The 18,568-nt window shown below is 56.9% G+C and overlaps 1 protein-coding gene across 1 annotated transcript; it reads right to left on the bottom strand.

The window, feature by feature from the left end:
* Nucleotides 1–2,422: 2,422 nt before the first annotated feature.
* Nucleotides 2,423–18,136, bottom strand: FAM20A (FAM20A golgi associated secretory pathway pseudokinase). The gene is made up of 11 exons (XM_054221750.1): nucleotides 17,730–18,136; nucleotides 11,658–11,842; nucleotides 11,170–11,220; nucleotides 10,641–10,719; nucleotides 9,393–9,485; nucleotides 7,724–7,839; nucleotides 7,115–7,295; nucleotides 6,685–6,794; nucleotides 6,273–6,354; nucleotides 6,118–6,177; nucleotides 2,423–3,123 (listed from the first exon to the last, which is right to left on the bottom strand). The coding sequence occupies exons 1-11, from the start codon at nucleotides 18,041–18,043 to the stop codon at nucleotides 2,859–2,861; spliced, it is 1,536 nt and encodes a 511-aa protein (XP_054077725.1). The 5' UTR covers nucleotides 18,044–18,136; the 3' UTR covers nucleotides 2,423–2,858.
* Between the last annotated feature and the right edge of the window lie 432 nt (nucleotides 18,137–18,568).

Raw genomic sequence — 18,568 nt, 5'->3', positions numbered from 1 at the left:
GAGATGGTAGAAACTAAGAAGCTTAATGGCTTAGCTTTGTGTTCACTCTGGAGGCTTGAGTTCCAGCCCTAGCTTACAGCACAACCCAACCTTCCCCGCCGGGGCCTGCGGGAGAGCTTGGTCTCCATGCCCCAAACCTGGGACCTTCTCTGGAGTCCTGGCGTCGGGTGCACGTGATGGCTGTTGAAGTGAGAAGGTACTTGTGTCTTGCTTGAGTGCCTCTTAGCAGCTCCTGCTGCTTTGAGCTCGTCTTAAGGTTGTTAATTCCCAGCCCAGCTGCTGTTATTGGAGCTCATAGGCTTCTGTAAGTTGTCTGCTCCTGTCCCTTAATGAAAATTTTGAACGTGTGATAATTAATTGTGAATGAGTTCTGGTCAACAGACGGTAAGAAATAGAAGAGGGGGATTTTCACACTATGATGAAGTAAGAAAAAATCTGAAGAGTGATGATGCGAAGTGGCTCAGACGGGACGTTTTGCACCCAGCTCTGTGAAAGCTATCACCCAACTTTGAAGATACATCAAAAAGCCTCCACGTAAAGGAGAATAAAAATAAGAAGAAAGCGACCTTGCAATCCCTGTTAGTGTACCAACTATTTCAATATCCATGGGTTTGCATCCTTCATCCTGTGCGTCCTTCATCCTGTACCCCCTTTCCCCCATCCCCTTGACCAAAAAAAAAGGCTGAAAACTTTATTACCTAAAATGAAACTTTAAAACTTCCACTCCCAAACTTGTAACTTTACTCTTAAGCTTATCTTCCGTTGCAATGTTCTTCCTGTTCAAACAGCCAACAGTAACCATTCCATGACACTGACCAAATTAATTTGGAGCTTGTGACGTGTGGTAAGCACACGAGAAGTCACCGGTAGAGGGAGGTGCAACTCTGGGAATCCAGCGTCTCGTATGGAAATAACCGCCGCAGCGCGCAGGCAGAGTGAGTTAAATCCTTTCTCATCTATTCTCTGTCCACAACAGTAAAAAGGTCTGTAAGGCCACCAACGTCAAGAAATGTGCTTGAGACTGTCCAAAACCTTGCTTTTGTGACAGCTGGAGATGGACGGGCGCGGCTGAATTGCAAATCGAGAGGGGCTAAAGGAGTGTTGTCTGGGGCTTTGGGTTATTTTTTGGGTTGGTTGGGTTTGTGTGGGGTGTTTTGCTAACCTTTGTGTCTGCAGAACGTTGGAGGAATCTCTTTGCTAAGTAGAAATGCTCCAAACTTCCTCAAACGTGCAAATGAATAGAACAGGCACCTGTAGGGACATACTCAAAATTAGAGCCACAGCCTCTCCCGTGGCTTTGCAGCGTGGAGACAGGTGGGGAACTATTGTGGAGCTGAATTAAGCGTCAATACAGTCCCCTGCAAAAAACGACAGCTGTGGCCAAACGAGCTTTGTTCCCTCCTTGCCTGATCCAGGCACTTGCTGTCAGTGTCACCGAGTTCCCTTTAGGTTGGGCAAAATTCCAGCCCAGGAGAAAAGGAGCCAGCGGAAGGTGCAGCAGCTCGTTGAGAACCTGTTAACCGCTGCCTGACCGCGCTTCTGCTGTGGTTTTAGGATTCTCCTCTGAAAGGTCTGCAGTGCTGTAGGTGTTTTTTTTGTTTAACTCAAAGGTTAGTTTAGAATAAGCTTTAGTAGATTGGCTGTGGGTTTTCTTTATATTTTTTTTTTCCTTAAGGATGATAAATTATCAACAAAGTTCTCAGCTGCTTTCCCTACGCTGCCAAAAAAGCTCAGTGCGCTCGTTCTTCAGCAGTTAAAGGAAAAAAGCTATTAAAGAGAACTTCAGTAGTCAAGTTGTTCTTGAGCCTCGCCGCTGGGAGGCAAGGGGAAAACTGCACATTAAAAGATCTATGTTAACTGCCCCCGTCTTTTTTTAGTCTCCAGTTCCTACTGCATCTCCTCAAAGTGCAGAGAGCTGGGGGGCCGGGGTACCATTTCTGTCTTCCAGGGAATTCTGACAACTTCAGTGATTTTAAAGCTATGAGAAGAGGACCTGAGATAGATCTCCCTGCCTTGGCAAAATGTTTTCACCAGCAGTGGATGGCTTCTTGATTTGTGAATACAGTGCTATGCCTGTGAGCTGTTTGGTCTGGTGTTTTTTTCCCCCCTTGGGATCAAAGGCAATCCATACCTGCCTTTCTCCTATCACCCAGACCGGCTCTTCAGCTCACCAGGCAGGTAAACGCAGAAGTGGTTTTACTGCCCTGTGAGCCAGCGGGCTTTTGAGCGATGCGCACAGGCCAAAGCGGGTCGATCGCTGTCTGTTGAAGACACTGGGGGACAACGGACACCCCTGATGGTGAACACTGGGCAGATGCTCTTCAGGCCGACCACGCTGCATCACCGGGCTATCTCAGCTCAGCGGCAGGTACTGCCCTTGTGAAGCAAGATTGCTCTTTTCTCACATACGCAGTCTTGATTACAGAACAGAGACTTAGTAAGAGGAAAAGGGTCTTGGCATCTCTTTATTCAAGCCTCATCCTTGGGTCTAGTTTGTGTCCTTCACTGGCCAGACTGAGAGGCCGTGCAGGTTGAGCAAACCAATGGCCATGCCTTCCCCCGCCCTCCCAAGGGCATGGCCAACTGCAGAGCGGGAGATCGCTGCTCTTACACCAGAGAGCTGGTATTTGGGGTGTAAAGGTCTGCTGCAGTCAGACCACAACTTACCAACACACTGGCCAAGCACAGACACTTTGGTTGAGTGCCCAGCACAGATGCCCAGTGTGATTCTTGAAGATCTTCTGAAGACTTTCCCCTCTCGGTCTCCCCAGCATTTGTAGATGGAATTTACCAGCTTTTAAACTTGCCACTTGGCTTGCAGGGGTCTTCCCTACCTCTGAGCATGAGTTAAGGACTGTTTAAGTGGTCAGCTTCGCTCTGTCGGGCGCGGGAGCCTCGGGTGGCGTGGTGTCGTTGGTCACCACCTTGGCTTCTCCATACGTGTCTACGCATTTCCTCACAGCTTTCAGGATAAGCTGTAACCGTCTGTCTAAAGCCAAGAGATGGGGCTCGGTGAGGACTGGTGCCAGGGGGTCCTGCAGGAGGGATTCCCTCATCACATCGCTGAGCCGATATTCGGGCTCAGCCAAGAGCTGGAGTCGTAATAGCGTCGTCCTCTTTATTCTGGGGAAAAAAAAGAAATCAGACACCTTAATGCGAACTTCTTGCAGCATGTTGGCAAGAACCAGCTGTCTGAGCCCCTGGGCGCTAGGGGAAGGAGGGAGGGCAAAGATGGGTGAAGATACGTGACAAAGAAATTTGGAACAACAGCTTTCTCTTTCTGAAGCAAAAGAATACTTTTTGCAGGAAGCTCTGCTTCTTCCTTTGTTTTTCCAGACTGCAGAGTGTTTGTACTGCAGATTTCTGCCATCAGAGAGAAAAACATGATAGAAGTTCTCAGTAATGAGTGTTTTTCCTCTGAGTCAGAGATGACCCAGTTCCCCAGATCACTGCCTGGTGGTGCCATGTTCCAAGGGTGACATTTATGGGATGGGGACAAAGGGGGAGGTAAAAGGAAGAGGCATGAATGACAAAAAAAAATCTTATGTCAAAACTCTGATCAAAAAGAGGCTTTAAAAGTGATTTAACTGTGACTTTTTCACCTTGAGAGGTACTGAGATGTAAATATTATTTCCTTTTGACAGAAAGTGGGAAGAAAAGCTGTAATCCTGGAACGCAACTCAGTATTCTGAAATCATTTGTTTAATCCTCAGCAAAAGTGTTTTGACTTCAGCATCTCTAATACTGAAATTAATCAGCGGCTTTAATTATTGCCCTTTAAATTTTGTAAATGAAGTAGTTTGTGTTCGTGGAGCCGTTCCTCTCTAGCTGAGCTGAAATTTCCAGATGGAATAAGGTGTAGTCAGAAACATTTTAACCAGCTCCAGAATTTGCCTTTGTGTGTCTGTTGTTTACCCAGGGCAGCGACTGGGACCAGTGCTCTGGCTCTCCGCAGCCCCGGGAGGACACGTGCTGCTCAGATGTCTGGTGAAAGGCTTGTAGCTGCTGCCGTGCCTGGACGAGCACTCCCTGAATGGCGCCGGGTGTGGGCACCGCTCCAGAGCAGCCAAGCGAGGTGCATGTCTTTGGTCAGCGATGCCCGTCGCGTGGCAGAAGGGAGCTGTGTCCAGCTCTGGGGCCTCAGCACAAGAAGGACACGGACCTGCTGGAGCGGGGCCAGAGGAGGCCCCGGAGATGATCCAAGGGCTGGAGCCCCTCTGCTGTGGGGACAGGCTGAGAGAGCTGGGGGGGTTCAGCCTGGAGAAGAGAAGGCTCCGGGGAGACCTTCCAGCCCCTTCCAGTCCCTAAAAGGGCTCCAGCAAAGCTGGGGAGGGACTCGGGATCAGGGAGGGGAGCCATGGGACGAGGGAGAACGGTTTTAAACTGAAAGAGGGGAGATTTAGATGAGATACTTATGAAGAAATTGTTTGCTGTGAGGGTGGTGAGCCCCTGGCCCAGGTTGCCCAGAGAAGCTGTGGCTGCCCCATCCCTGGAGGGGTTCAAGGCCAGGTTGGCCGGGGCTTGGAGCAACCTGGGCTGGTGGGAGGTGTCCCTGCCCAGGGCAGGGGGTGGCACTGGGTGGCCTTTAAGGTCCCTTCCAGCCCAAACCATTCTATGATTCTATGACCATCTCTTCCTGCATGGCTGTATTTGTGCCGTTCACTGGACTGGGAGCAACGCAGGGAGAGGAGAGCAGCAGACTCCAACGTGTGGGACAAGGACTGGTGCGGGAGCTGTGAAAGGTAGCTAAAAAGACTTAGATCTGCTGGAAGCCAAACTTGGCGAAGAACTCAGCTGGGCAGGAGATGGAGGTGTTTACCAGGGAAGGGAGCAGCCCGTGGTTTGAGGGGGTCCCTCTTGTCTGGAGCGGCTGGAGGACTTTGTTCCCACGTAGGTGTACGGGGCTTGGCTTCACGTAGGAACAGGGATGTGCCTCGGTGGGCTGAGTCCGGCTGCTTGGTCAGGGCAGGCTGAAATCTGTGGCCTCTGCGCTTGCTCAAAGAAACTTTTTTTATTTCCTTTCCGAGGGTTTTTGGATGCTCCTCCACTCGGAATGGATTGGCTGTTGTGGGAAATGAGGTTTTGTGTGTCTCCCTCGGGCAGCGTGAGTTGCTTTTCCACTCTTCTTGGCCCTAGTTGGCTTATTACAAGGTGTGACTTGCAGGTCTTCTTACTGCGGTCTTTTACAAAGAGAACTAAATTAACAGCAGCTTCTGGGAAGTGGATCTGGAAGAATAGGAAGGATCTGACCTGTGGATCTTACTGTATACAGGTCAAAGTAAGAGGTAGAGTTAATTTAAACCGCACAAAATAGGGAGTTTGTGAGAAGGATTCACTGCAGGGCTGCAATTATAAATGAAGAGACCCACTGGGTGCAAATAGCAGTTCTTAAAATTAGATCCCGTACTAGGAGCAGACGGGGCGGGAGCGTGGTTAAGCACCCCGAGGCTGAGATGGAGCAGGTACAGCGAGGAAATAGGTTACGCATCTCCGAAAGAGAAACCGCAGGGAAGAGCAGTTTTTTCCGTCTCTTAAATTTAACTTTCGGCTGATGATTTATGTGAATTAACAAAGGGAGAAGATAGCATTCAAATAGTAAAATTTATGAGCTTCTGCTTAACGCCGTGGGAGGAAGAAACCTGATTAGCTGTATTAAAGTTCTACCAGGCTTCTGGATGGAGATGTCAGAGCTTCACGTCAGACGATCGGGGCTGATAGAGCCTCGTGCCGATGGACTGGGAAATGCTAGGAGAGACTTCTGGAAGGGTTTGATCCAATGGACGGTGTCTCCTGGTCTGTCAGTGAAAGCTTTTACGCTCGCAAGGCCTTTCAGTGTCAACGGGAAAGTATTCGGGCAGGACAGTTTTTTGACACCACAGCAGGCTGCAGCACAACAGAGCTTAAAACTCTAACTAGTATAAAAGCTTAATCCCTGTTTCTGGGACAACTTGTGATTCCCGTGCTCCGGTGCCTGGCCTGCGCCCTTGGCTGGGATTAGAGGGGTCCTCCCTTCCCTGGATGGAGCCAGGCCTGTGTGACTTCCAGCAGCGGGTGCTGCCCGTCCCTTACGCTGCTAACACCGACGTGTCTGGGAGGCAAGGTGAAGCTGGCACTTACATGCAACACTGGGAGAGCGGGGCCAGGATGGAGGTTTCGTCATGGGAATGCCGCCCGAACCTGGGGGGGTGAGCAGAGAGCGCGGAGCTTTAGTGCCTGCCCGCCACCTTCCCCCCCTCCCCCACGTCCTCCCCCATGTCCTCCCCCAGCCTCACCCTCTGGCGTTGTCCAGATGCAAGAGGAAGCCGTCGTCCCCAAACTTGGTGAACATTTCATAGTGGTGACGGTCCATGTTCCCTGGTAAAGGGCAGACAGAGGAACAGAGTTTCCCTTGCGTGTGAAAAAGTAATTTTCTAAACTATCCTACGTTTTCTTTCAGATCTGCGCGAAACGCTCGTTGCTGTGCTGGAAGTGTCTAAGATGCTCGGAGGTGCTGCTTTCGTCTTGCTGGGCCCCCTGGGTGGGGGCGGGCTTGGGGGCTCCCCCTTGCCTGCGCATCAGGAGGGGTTGTGCTGTCTCCGGAGCGGGAGGGAGGGCTTTGAGAAACACCGTGGCGCGGGAGGGCAGGCAGACTGGTGCTGACGGCCCCCACGGAGGGAAGGAACGTTATCTCCCCCTTCATCATACCTATTAGGAAGTCAAATATGGCCATGTCAACGATGTTAAGCAGCCGGTTGCCGTTGCTGTAGGGGTAGATCTCCCTCACCGTGTTGCAGTAGAGCGGATTCACTTCCCACCTGCAGGAGATGGAGGAGAAGGGGGAAATGCAATCAGTGTCCCAACAGCACCCCAAAGCCGGCCTTCCGTGTGGAGATGGAGAGGAGGAGGAGGACTTAAATCTCTCCTTGTGCATGCAGGAGACTGGCAGTCAGCCCCAGTCAACGCCCAAGCATTAAGAGTTATTAGATGAATTACGGGCGATCTCTGAGCCTTAGCCTTCCTCTGCCTGGACGTACCATTTCTGTACCCATGTCTGTGTGTCCGTACCCTGCTCATTCTCCTTCCCACGCTCTCCCTGCGAGGCAGATATGAGAAGCAGCATCATTTACCCACTTACTCCTCTTTTCCATCAAACGAGTAGGAGCGGATCCATGGGTTTGGGATGGAGAGTCGTGGCGCCAGGTTGAGGGATGGCAGGAAGGCGGAGAGGGACCCTTCCAGGAGGTGAGGGTTCCCACACACCGCGTACTCCGTCTTGCACATGTACGGGCACTTGGCAAAGAAGCAAACGTTGCTGGCTGGGAGGAGAAGAGAGAGGAGAACCGGAGAAAGGAGCTACGATCCGCAGGAGACTGCAAGGTAGCCTGGACTGACCTCTTCCCCATCGCATGACAGTGACTGCGTATATCGTGCCTTAGGTACCCACATCATGGACGTGAAACTGCCAAATCGTGGACAATACCTGGATTTTGGTCGATGGACAGACATGATCCCACGCTAGGGGAAAGGATGGGGAAAACTGGGCAGGCGAGTAGATCCGGCAGATGATTCCAGCTCAGGGACACCTCTACTGTAACGGTGTCTTTGTGCATGTTTCACCCAAGAATTTAATTTCTGTTCAACAGCACAAGTGCTGCTGCCCCCTTCTGCATGCAGACCCTGCCCTGCCACCCACCATGGACCAACGTGTCCAACCCCAGCTGGCGGCAGCCAAGCGCTTGCCTACCTGGTGAGACGAAGAAGACGCTCTGCAGGATCTCGTTCTTGGTGACCTCCAGGATCTCCTTGGTGATGTTGATCAACCTCCCAACCGTGGGTGGCACCCTCCGGAAATCCAGGATCCTGCACAAAAGGGACAGTGGCTCAGAGCCTGCGGTGCAAAGGGACATTACTGCATGGGATGGCAACGTGGGACGGCAGACGCTGCCCTCCTCCCTTCCGATGGTAAACCAGGGGCCTTTTGATGACTGCACCCCCATCGATTATTTTTTTTTCTTTTCTCCCAGCTTCTTTCTAGCAAATAGCTAGATTTTACCCTCTGGATCAAAATGTGTCCAAGTTCAGATTTTGCTATTTTAATAGCTGCTGCCTGCAACAATCTGGATATTCTCCAGGATTCACGTCTTCTCCCTAACCGGTTTCTCCCATCCCCTCGCACGCAAGCTGGGTCCTTGGGGAGGCAGAAGAGCCCTTCAGGCCCTTCTACAATGTTGGGTTTGACATGGAGCAAAGACGCGTTGAACCTGGTACAAGGCGGCTGAAACAGCGGGAGGCGAGGAGGGATCAGCCCCACTCGGAGGCGCTCATGCCCGGCTGATTCATCTCAAATATTCTTAAAAAAAAATCAGGGCCTGGGGCAGAAAGGCATTTATAGGAGAGAGTGGAAAGCCGCTGTTGATTGCTGAGTCAGTAACACGGGGTGAACCAGCTAATGCTGTGCTTTGCTCCTGGGGTAATGCCCTCTGCTTCTGAGAACCAGGCACAAAACAGGATTTAGCCTGTTACTTATTGAGCAATGTTTAAAGAAAAAAAAAAAAAACAAAAACCAAAAACAGAAACCCAACGTTTGCTTTCATGTAGCATCTTTCAGCTCTCAAAACCACAAAGCACTTCAGAAAAGCGGCCCGGCCTCATTTTTTCTGGTGCTGGAGCTGGGACGCGGCAAGGTGAGCTGATGGTAGGTGAGTCAAGCAGAGTCACTGGGGTGACGCAGGGGCAGAGCTGGAAAGGGAATTCAGCTCTCCTCCTTCCCTCCCGCAGAGCTTCAGCTACAGGACCTAGTCTAGTACTTATCAGTTGGGCTTGGGAGCCGGAGACCCCCATCCACCATCATCATTGGGGACCCCTTCCCCTTGATGTTCAATGCTCAGCCCACCGAGGGGGTGGAGGCTGCTGCCCTCCTCTTCTAAGGGTATTTTTGATTTTATTAAATACAAAGCCTGCTGGGAAGAGGTGCCAGGTTAATTGCTCATTAGCTGAGGGCTCGAAACCGCGTCACTGCGGTTTATCTCAATCCAAAACGCGCCTTGATTGCTGATCGAGCGCGTGACTCCCTCAGCGGGAGGGGAGCCAGGCTGCGCCCGGAGCTCATCTTTGCCCCTCGATGCACGGGAGGGACCACGCGCGTGTGGCCGTGTGACGAATACCCGACCAGCCTGCAACCTGCGCTGCACCTGCCAGCCAAGAGGTCAAGGCGAAGCTGACTCCTGGGCTTCAGGTAGGAGCCAGAGCCACCCCGTCCCCAGGTTGCGCAGCGCCTCCCAAATGGGTGCTGCAAAGCCATCGCTTCTCCAAGGCCAAGCAGCTCCGCAGGGCGCAGCGCGGCTTTTCTCCTGCCCGAGCTCTCCCTGGGCAGAGGACTTGGGTGCTGGCAGCCGGAGGAGGCAGGTCCCTACCTGTCCAGGTGGAAGGCGGCGATCTCCGCGTTGTGCCGCTGGAAGTCAACGAAGTAGAAAAAGTCCTCAGGAGTCTCTTCCTCACGTTTCTGCCTGGGAGAGAGCAAGGGGGTTAATCTAACCCGGCAGGGCAGGGCTGGACACAAAGTGGTGGTGGCACAAGGACAGTGTACCTAAGCGACATCTGGTGTGCTTGGGGACAGCAGTGGTGGCCACGCTGGCGCCAGGGCCACCGGGCAGAGCTTCAGCGCCTGGTGGCCAGGCCAGGACCCAAAGCTCCTGGTGCTGAGCTGGGACCAACCCGCCGGGCCGGGGAGCAGCGCTTGCACCCTGTCTCGGTGTTGGGTGGGCGAGGGAGGCAGAAGGGCAGACTTGGGGCTTTAAAACTTTTTGTGCCAGGGTTTAGACCCACTCAGGAGAGCATCAGGGGATGCTGGAGGCCATGCTGCCCTTCTCAGGTCCCCGCGGGAGGCAGGGAAGAGCTCAGGTTTGATGCTCTCCTATCCTTGAGACAGTAACACCAGCAGCTCCTCATTTCATCTCATTTTCTGGCTCCGTCACTCAGTGCCCCAATATGTGTAGCGCGTGAATTTGCGCGTTCAGCTGTGTGTCACCGGCAAGCCCACAGGCATTGCTGAGCCCCTGGATGCTTTCCTCCTCCGGGACCTGCCCGACACTGGGCAGAGATGGATAGAAACCAGCGGGAGAGGAGCTGGCTGCTTTCTGGATGAGCAAACCATCGCCGTCGGCGTGCTGCCAGCTGCCCTGCCTGGGCACAGAAAGTAAAGTGAGGGGCAATAAACGTAGAGAGTCCCACGGGGGTAGAAATAAGTGCAGAAGTGATTTAAAACTCCTCTTTGAGGTGACCGGGGCTGATGGCTATTTCTTAGAAATACTCTGGGGAACCCAAGGAGAAACAAGGTAAAACACACAGTCAGCGGGGAAGAGGAGGAAACGGGCAGTCCCTAATGGGAGAACAAGTGTCCCGAGGTCCTTTGCTGCCTGGCACCTATGAACCGAGAGATTTCCACCGTCAATAAGCAGTGTGGGAACATCGGTGTTTACCCACGCGCGGCTCTGGGATGCTGCAAGCAGCCAATAATAATTAAAACTTTTCAGCTGTCAAGGTAGGTGAGCGCAGGAGAGGACAGACGCGTGGCTGTCCTTGCCGAGGATGCACGTATTCCTTGGTTCGTGGCTCCGCGGGGCAGAGGGGGCTCAGGGGGGGGCTCTGCCGGAGCGCCTTACCTCATGGGCTTGAACATGGCTTTCCCAAAGTCCTGGAACCTGAGGACCAGCTTCAGGTGCACGCCGCTGGGCTTCACGACTTGGGGAGGAAACAGGCCGTTAGCCACCAGCCGCCCGGGCGCGGGGTGCAGCACCGGTAACGCGCTCGGATGCCATTCGGCTTTCTGCCCCGGCAAGCGCATCCCAGCGCTCCTTCCAGCTCCTCTCACCTCCCCTCCGCTTCTGCGGCCTTTTTTCCTCCCTCTCCCCTGTGCTGGAGATTTCCCTCCAGCGCTTCTCCCAGCAACCATCTGCTACGTCCTCTTGGGGACATTTTCCTCCCCCCAGTAGAAACCAGTGGCATACTGGTCTCCGGGCACCCACATCCCAGCCTCTGCTGGGGCGGCGGGGTTTAATTGGAGGGAGAAGGGCTTGGCATTGCCTGGGTTTATGTTTCAAATGCCGCGGCTGGGATGGAGGAGGTGGGGACTGGGCTCAGCCGAAGCGATGGGGTGGGAGGGGAGAGCGGGACCCGGCGCGTGGCACTCACTCTGGCTGCAGTCGCAGGCCCCCAGCAGCGCCTTCTCGTCCTGGCTGTAGTCTGCAGGGGCAGGAGGAGGGTGAGACCCCGACGGGCTGGGTCTCCTGCTGCTGACCCCCCTCCCAGCACGGGGCACGCAGGGGAGCCCTCACCCCCGCAGCCCCAGCGCCATCGGTGCACGGCGAGGGGTGCAGACCCCATGGGGGGCTGAGGCAGCTTGTCGGGAATAAACTGCCACGCAACGGGTCCCCAGCATGGCTGGCACCAACACACGCCGCACTAAGGGCTACAGCCGGGTCGTTCCTCCCGTCTCAAGGTAAGGGCATGGCAACTGCCCAGCACAAAACCTGCCGGGAAGCCGGCACAGGGCTCGGAGCTTCCTCCGGTGAGCAACAGCCCCCAGCTTGCTTGCAAAAGTGACTTAGGGGGCTGGAGGCCCTCAGCCCCGATGGCTCCCAATGTCTCCGTCCCCATCCCCGTGGCGGCAGGGTGCTTACCGGCACTGACAGTGGTGAGGTCCTGCATGTCCCGGAGGAGCCTGTTGACGGTGGGGCTGGAGCGCGGGTAGAGCCCGTCCCGGGTGATGCCCAGGTGGAACTGGAGCCAACTGGCCTCCGGCCGGAGCGGGAGCAGGGCCGCCGGCGAGGTCAGGTTCAGCTCCTCCCTGTAAAGCTTGTGTCTCCTGGAAGAGAGCAGTGACGAGGATGAGCCACAGGATGGAAACCCGTACTGCTCCGAGCCCAGAGGCTGTCGGGGAATGGGGAGGGTGCCGGGGAGCAGAGCTGGGGGACACGGGATGGGTAAGGACTCCGGGTGCTACCCGAGGGGAAACTGAGGCAGGGAGCGATGACTGAGACGGTCAAAGGTCTCACGAGTTGTGCCGCCTTCTTCCCTCTGCAAAGCCCTGGGAAAGCAGCCTCAAACAGGAATGCGAGGGACTCTGTAGCCTTTTCCTCGCCCCATCAGGACCCGCAGAGGTGTCAGGGCAGGGCTGGAGCGAAACCACATCTCCAGCAACACAGGAGCTGCCCTGTGTGATGGATGAAGTGCTTTCCGGAGGGACTGCAGGCTCCAGGCAAGACTTAGGGAGGGGACGTGATGTGACAGCCGATAACTTGAGTCTTGTTTGCTCAGCGAGATGTCCGGAGAGCCTGGGAGAACAACAGGGTCTTTTCCAAGCGAGCCTCCGCAGAGGACTGTCTTTACGGTCATTGCATCTCTGACAGAGTTTTTTCCTGAAGCCAGAGGTCCCAGGCAGGGAAAGAAGAATTCACCATGTTAGAGCCACAAATTGCCTCCGTGACCAGAGTCACAGCCCTCGCTCCGGCGAGCAGGGATGCGGCGAGGCCGTCCAGCAGCATCCTGCCCATCACCTCTTAAAGGCAAGGTTGAACCCGGATCTCTTTCAGCAGGTGGAGTCAAAGTGGTCTCCCAGGTTCCACAATAAACCCAAAACGTCTCCCCACTTGATCATCGTTTTCCTTAACTTTGAGACCTCTACAGCTGGGACCCACGCTTTGCTAAACTGCAATCGAAAGGTCACTTATTCCACCCGGCGGAGGACAGAGAGTTAGTTTCTCATTAACGCCGGCCGAGCCATGTACGGAGCAGCCGGTCCTGATAAAGGGAAAAAGAAGTTCAGTTTGCACTGGAAGTGCCAAGATACGGGGCGGGGGGGGGGGTTATACAGGGGGCTGATAACGAGCGGGGCATTAACTGAGGCTGGGATGGAGCGGCTGGAGAGAGGGAGGTGCCTCGCGCCTCGCTAGAGCTAATCCCGACCCCCAGCAAAGCGCGCTCTGGGAAATACAGAAGATGAAAGGCAATTTTTCCCTGCCTGCCTTTGGTTTTTCCAATAGGGAAAAAGGATAGGGAAAGGATAGGATAGGGAAAAAGGATAGGGAGGGCAGGTGCCTGTGCTTTTCCAGCTCCAAAGGATGAAGGAGGCGCAGGGGGAGGGGGGAGCATCCCGTGGGCTCTGCCGGGGTTTGCCACGCTCGTGGTGGTGGCTGCAGCAAACGGGTGCTGACCGTGCACCGAGGCACTCACTGGCCAAGGAGCTGGCACTGGTGGCCAGAAAGGGCTCATGGACATTGCCGGGTTTTTTTGCTTCCTTGCTCAGACCAGCAGGAAAACGTTGGGTTTTGGTTGGCTTTTTTTCCATCATCCTTTCCCGTGTGAGCAGGCTAAATGGTGTGGTTAGTCCGGTCTGACCGTGAGCAAGGGGTGAACCTTCCTGGTGGTGAGAGACACGTTTCAGTGATGTCCTGGGAGAAATCCAGGCAAGGGCGAGCCCGGGAGTATCCGCAGGTCAGAGCAGCCCGTCCCCTCTCCCCGTTTGTTTGCCTTTCAGTTGGATCGGGTCAGCTGCGGCGCGAAGCCCACGGGAGTCAGGGAGAGAAGCGTCGGAGCGTTTCTCTCTCATCCGGCTCTTTGCTCAGGCCGCCTGTGCAGGAGGCAGAAGCTGCCCCCGGGTTGGGAGGAGGCGGACACGGGTCCATGCTAAGACTCGCCGGCAGGTTTGGCTGGCAGCCGTGCACAAAGATGTGGCCGTGGGATGCCGTTGGCTCCGGTGGACATGCCTCGACCTTTCATCCCACTGCTGTGCACCGGGTCTTGTGTGGGCAAGTCTTCGAGGCCCAACCTGAACCCCCCTCCGCAGCCAGGGTTAAGACCCCTGTGCAATGTAAAGACCCCAGTGCGATTTAGCAGAATGACTCAGGATTTTTCCCTAGGGAAGCTGCCCAAATATTTTACCATATTTGCTCTCTCCTTATGGAGACACACAGGCTGTTATCCCCGAGGTGGCAGTGAGCAATACATTACTGACGGGGAAAAAAATGCAGCGGTTAAGCAAGGGGAGGCAATTCCCAGCCGGCGGCTGCTTCCAGCCCAGCGCCCGCAGAGTCCCTGCCCTGGGTGAGCCCCTTCCCAGCCTTTTAAACCCAAAATACAGCTCCCTCTGCCTCCCTGCTTCCTTCAGGATTCCTAAAATATTTCCCTGTAAGAACAGAGCTCTGCAAAAAGACGCAATGATATAAAAACCGTGTTAATTTCTAATTTGCTATAAATAGCCCCAGAATTGCCCCAGCTCGCCGCCGGGCTGTGAGGGGCATGGCCTGGAGTGATGCTGGGCACAGGCCACCGGTGTCCGCTGGCCCCGTGCCTCCCCCGGCACCCAGCCTGTTACAGAGTTCGGAGTTATGAAGCTGCTCCTTCAAGGATAAAAATAAGCTTCGGAGTTTTTAAGGGGTTTTGGTTGGTTTTTTTTTTTGGTTTTGAAGAGGTGTGGATTTTTATTTTTTTTGCTGTTTCCTTCCTGCAGCTCCATCAGTCTCTCCAGCTGGTTCTGCATCCTGCAATCAAACTCCCGGTCCCAGCTGAAGTGCCGGGGAAAAGCACGGGGCCGGGCAGCAGCCAGCGCAGAGCGAGCGCCGCGGAGGTAGGACACGCGCTCCTGCGCTCCCCTGGCCACGGGGATCCGAAACGGGCCCTGTCCTGGGGCCGCTCCATGAGCTGGGAGAGTCCCAGTCCAACTGATGTCCATCTGGCCGCAGAAATGAAGACACGGATGCCGTGCTGTAGGTACGGGGTTAAGCCACCTCTTGTTCCACTCAAGAGGAGCATCCTGCCGCCCTGAAAGCCGCTTTATCAGCGGCCAGACCCACGCGCGATGCAGAAATGTGCTGCCACCCAGGCAAGCCGAGGAGAGGGTGGCCCATGGACACTCAGCTCTGACCCTCTTCTGCCCGGTACTGGATGTGGTCGCACCTCGGGGAGAGACGGGGGAGACTTCGCTCCCGCAGCACGATCTTCAGTCCTCAACAACGGCAGGAGCTTCGCTAAACCCATGGATTGGGAGAGAAAGTTCCTGGGTCCCGAGGATGACACTGGGCTTCGCTCTCGGCAATTACAGGGATGGCTCTTTCACTGGTCACGTCGGAGAGGGCCCAGGCTCTGCTGTGTGTCTGGCGAGGCAGGAATTCCTCCATGCCCACAACAAATTAACGGTCTTACAAAATGCATCAGCCCCAGAAAGTGCCATCTTATTATACATTCAATTTTATATCCAATTTGCAGCGCCAACGGCAGGAGAGGTCGTGTCACCTCGGCCTGTGCGTGCTCTCTGAAGGCTTTACCCGCTTATGAGCATCACATATTTTATTTCAAAGTGACTGAGGAATAATCAATACTCTTCTGCCTCCCTTCTCCTTCCCGGAGGTGCAAAGTGAAGTCAATCAAGGGCAAATGGCACCACAGCTTTCTTCCTGGCCACACCGTAACCAAACCTCGGAACAAAAGGTAACGTGCAGCCGCAGTTTCGTCGCAAATAGCACATTTAAACAACGCGGTAAATAAAGTCAGGGAATGCAGATTTCTTATCAAATAGCAAGGACTGTCCCGCAGGTGAGGCTGGTGTGCATGTAAGGCCAGTGCTGCTGCCAGTGCTTGGCACTGGGTGCTCAGAGCTTCTGGGGGTGCTCAAGAAGCCATCAGCCATGTGCCAGGAGCTGCTTTCATTCAAATCCCCCATCCCCACCCGGCTTTTGCTTGGGAAGCATCTGTCTTGCTGCCGAAATCCTGATGTCTCCAGGCGACATTGCTCCGCTCTGAGAAGGTGCACCCAGGGCTGTCCCGTGGCACAGCCCGGCCATGGCCCACATCCTGAGGACACCCAAACCCACCGCCCACGGACCTCAAGTGATGCGAAGAAGGATCCGACCTGCTCCAGACTGACTCGGGCAAGGGGCGACCCTCGCAGGGGTGACCCACAGCCCAGCACACGGGGTGGCTCCAGGCCATGGGGGTCATTCTTTGGTTCCTTCCATTATCGCTTCCTATCGCCTCCTCCTGCGAATCGCGCCTGAAACTGGGACTGGGTGAGTCCCACAGCAAGAAGAGGAATACACATCCAAGTGGAGAAAGTGGGAGCTTGGAAATCCTGCCCGCGCGGCTCAGCAAACCTCACATGGGTGGCGGGAGGAGCAGGAGCCGGGTCTGACGCTGGAAACCAAACCTGGGCAGCAGGGAAGTGCCAGCACAGGGACCTCTGAGCTGGTCCCCAGGAGACGCTGCTGTCCCTTTGCAGGCTGGCACCCTCCCCATCCCATGAAGGGGTCAGCGAGGCGATGCTGGGAGCTCGGCGTTCTGGGAGCCTCTGTGCAGAAACACCACCGTGACCTGCTCTGGCACCGCATCATCGTGGCCGTCCCTGTTGGATCTGAGTTTGTGCATGAAGGTAGAAGCTGGTGGGGTGCCGGGAGGAGGTGGGAGACACTGGGCGACGCTGGCTGTTTCCAGCTTGGCCACAGCCCTGCTGCAAGGGGGGGTAGATCGGGGGTTCAGGGGCCTCGGGGTGCAAAGCCTCAGTGGTCGGAATAGGCACAGGCGGCTGATGCTCAGAGCTGGTGCTGTGGGTCACTGTCCCCACCGGCGCAGAGGCCGTGGGGGTTAGTGACAGTCCAGGAGATAGGGGAGTTTTTCTGCAACTGTTGCTGGGGCTGGGAGAGGCAGCACGGAGCAGGTTCTGTGCTGGGCGTCCCTTTCTCTCCAGAGGTAAAGGCTCTGCATCTTTTCTTGCAGAGAAGTCAGCAGAAGGAACAGGAGAGGGGCTGAACGGCGGGCCAGCACCCCAACACTGCTCTTGTGGATGAGAGGAGACCCGTGCATTTGCATGGAGGCAGACACAGCTGTGCAGGGCTCGGCCTGGGGGACTGTGGCTGCTGGAGCCTGGGGGGCACTGGTTGTCACCCACCCCGAGGGCTGCTGGACGCAGGGAACCAGCTTTGGGGTTCAGCGCCTGGGGGCCGTCTCTCCTTCTGCCCCAAGCCAAAAAGGCGACACAGAGCAAAGGAGGCGCTTTGCCACCGGGTGGACCCGGCTCACAGGGTCTCACCCCATGCCCCAGTAGCCACCATTCCCCTTCCCTGGGGTCTTACAGCAGAGCAGGAGGCACTCCAGGAAGCCCCCTCTACTCAGCCCTGCCTGTCCATGGGGTGGTGGGGAGGACAGTGGGGCAGAGAGCCGGGAAGCGGGGCACAAGCCAGTCTGGGGATGCCAGGGGGTACCCGGGGGGTGCGTGCCCAGCCTGGGGGTGCTGAAGCTGGGGTGCCTGGCAGAGCTGCCCAGAAAGGGGGTGCCTGTGGGGTACCTGTGCAGGGGGTGCGGGGAGGGGTGCCCAGGAGATGCCTGTGCAGGGGGTGCCCTGTGCGTACCTGCGCTTGGGATGCTTGTGCAGTGGGTGCCCGTGCAGGGGGTGCCTGAAAGAGGGGGTGCCCAGCGTGTACCTGAGCTTGGGATGCTTGTGCAGGGGTGCCTGGGGGGTGCCCATGCAGGGAACGCCCGGGGAGGGGGTGCCCAGGAGATGCTCATGCGTGGGGTGCCCGGGGGTTGCCCATGCGAGGGGTGCCTGGGGAGGGGGTGCCCGGGAGATACCCATGCAGGGGCTACCGGCGCTCAGGATGGTTGCGCAGCGGGTGCCCGCGCAGGGAATATCCGGGCAGAGGGTCCCCAGGAGACGCCCGGGGAGGGGGTGCCCGGGCAGGGGGTGCCGCGGCGGCGGGACGCACCTGTTCCAGCGAGTCGCCTTCCGCCGGTAGTAGCGCAGGGCTTCGCGGGCGCCCAGCAGCGGCTCGGCGGGGCCCGGCGGGGCGGCGGGGCGGTAGAGCGGGTGGGCGAAGAGGCGCCGCAGCGCGGAGGCTGCGCGGGCGCGGGGCGGCGGGGCGGCGGTGGCGGGCGGGCGGCGGTGGCGGCAGGGACAGCCCGGGGACCCCGCCGCCAGCTCCCGCCGCGCCCGCGGCCAGAGGTGGAAGTAGAGATCGGCCGCCAGCAGCGCCCCGAGCAGCAGGAGAACGGCCGGGCGGTCCCGGCGCGGCCCCGGCATGGCCGGTGCGGGGAACCGGGAGCCGCGGGCAGGGACAGCGCCGGCGGCGGGGAGCAGCCGCCGCCGCCGCCTCCCGGGGCAGGGCGCACGGGGGAGCTCGAGCGGCGGAGCCGGGGGGTGCGGGCACCTCGGGGCGGGGACCGGGCAGGGCGCTCGGGGGCCGGGGCGGGGGAGCGGGGACCGGCCGGGATGGGGGGGGCTCCGGGCGGAGGCTGCCCCGGAGACCGAGGCCAGCCGCCCCCCGAGCTCTGCCGCCCGCCCCTCCGCGGCGGCTGGGGCACCTGGAGCCGCCCGGCTCCCCTCCGCTTCGCCCCGGGCAGGCTGCAGCTCCCCCCCCCGCCAGCCCCCGCGCCTGCCCCCACCCCTCGGCTCCTCTAGTGGCTTTGCCCCTTCTCCCGGGGGCGGAGAGTCCAGCCGGCCAAAACCTTTGGCAGGAGCCGGGAGGTGGCGAGTGTCGCCGGTGCGGGGGACCCGGGAAGTGTTGGAGTCGGGGACGAGGTGCCTGGGCAGCGCTGGGTGTCTGCG

Source organism: Rissa tridactyla, chromosome 15 (genome assembly GCF_028500815.1).
Source record: "Rissa tridactyla isolate bRisTri1 chromosome 15, bRisTri1.patW.cur.20221130, whole genome shotgun sequence".
NCBI lineage: Eukaryota > Metazoa > Chordata > Aves > Charadriiformes > Laridae > Rissa > Rissa tridactyla.
Note: the sequence above shows the minus strand (reverse complement) of the source record. Positions and strands in the feature narration are given on the sequence as shown.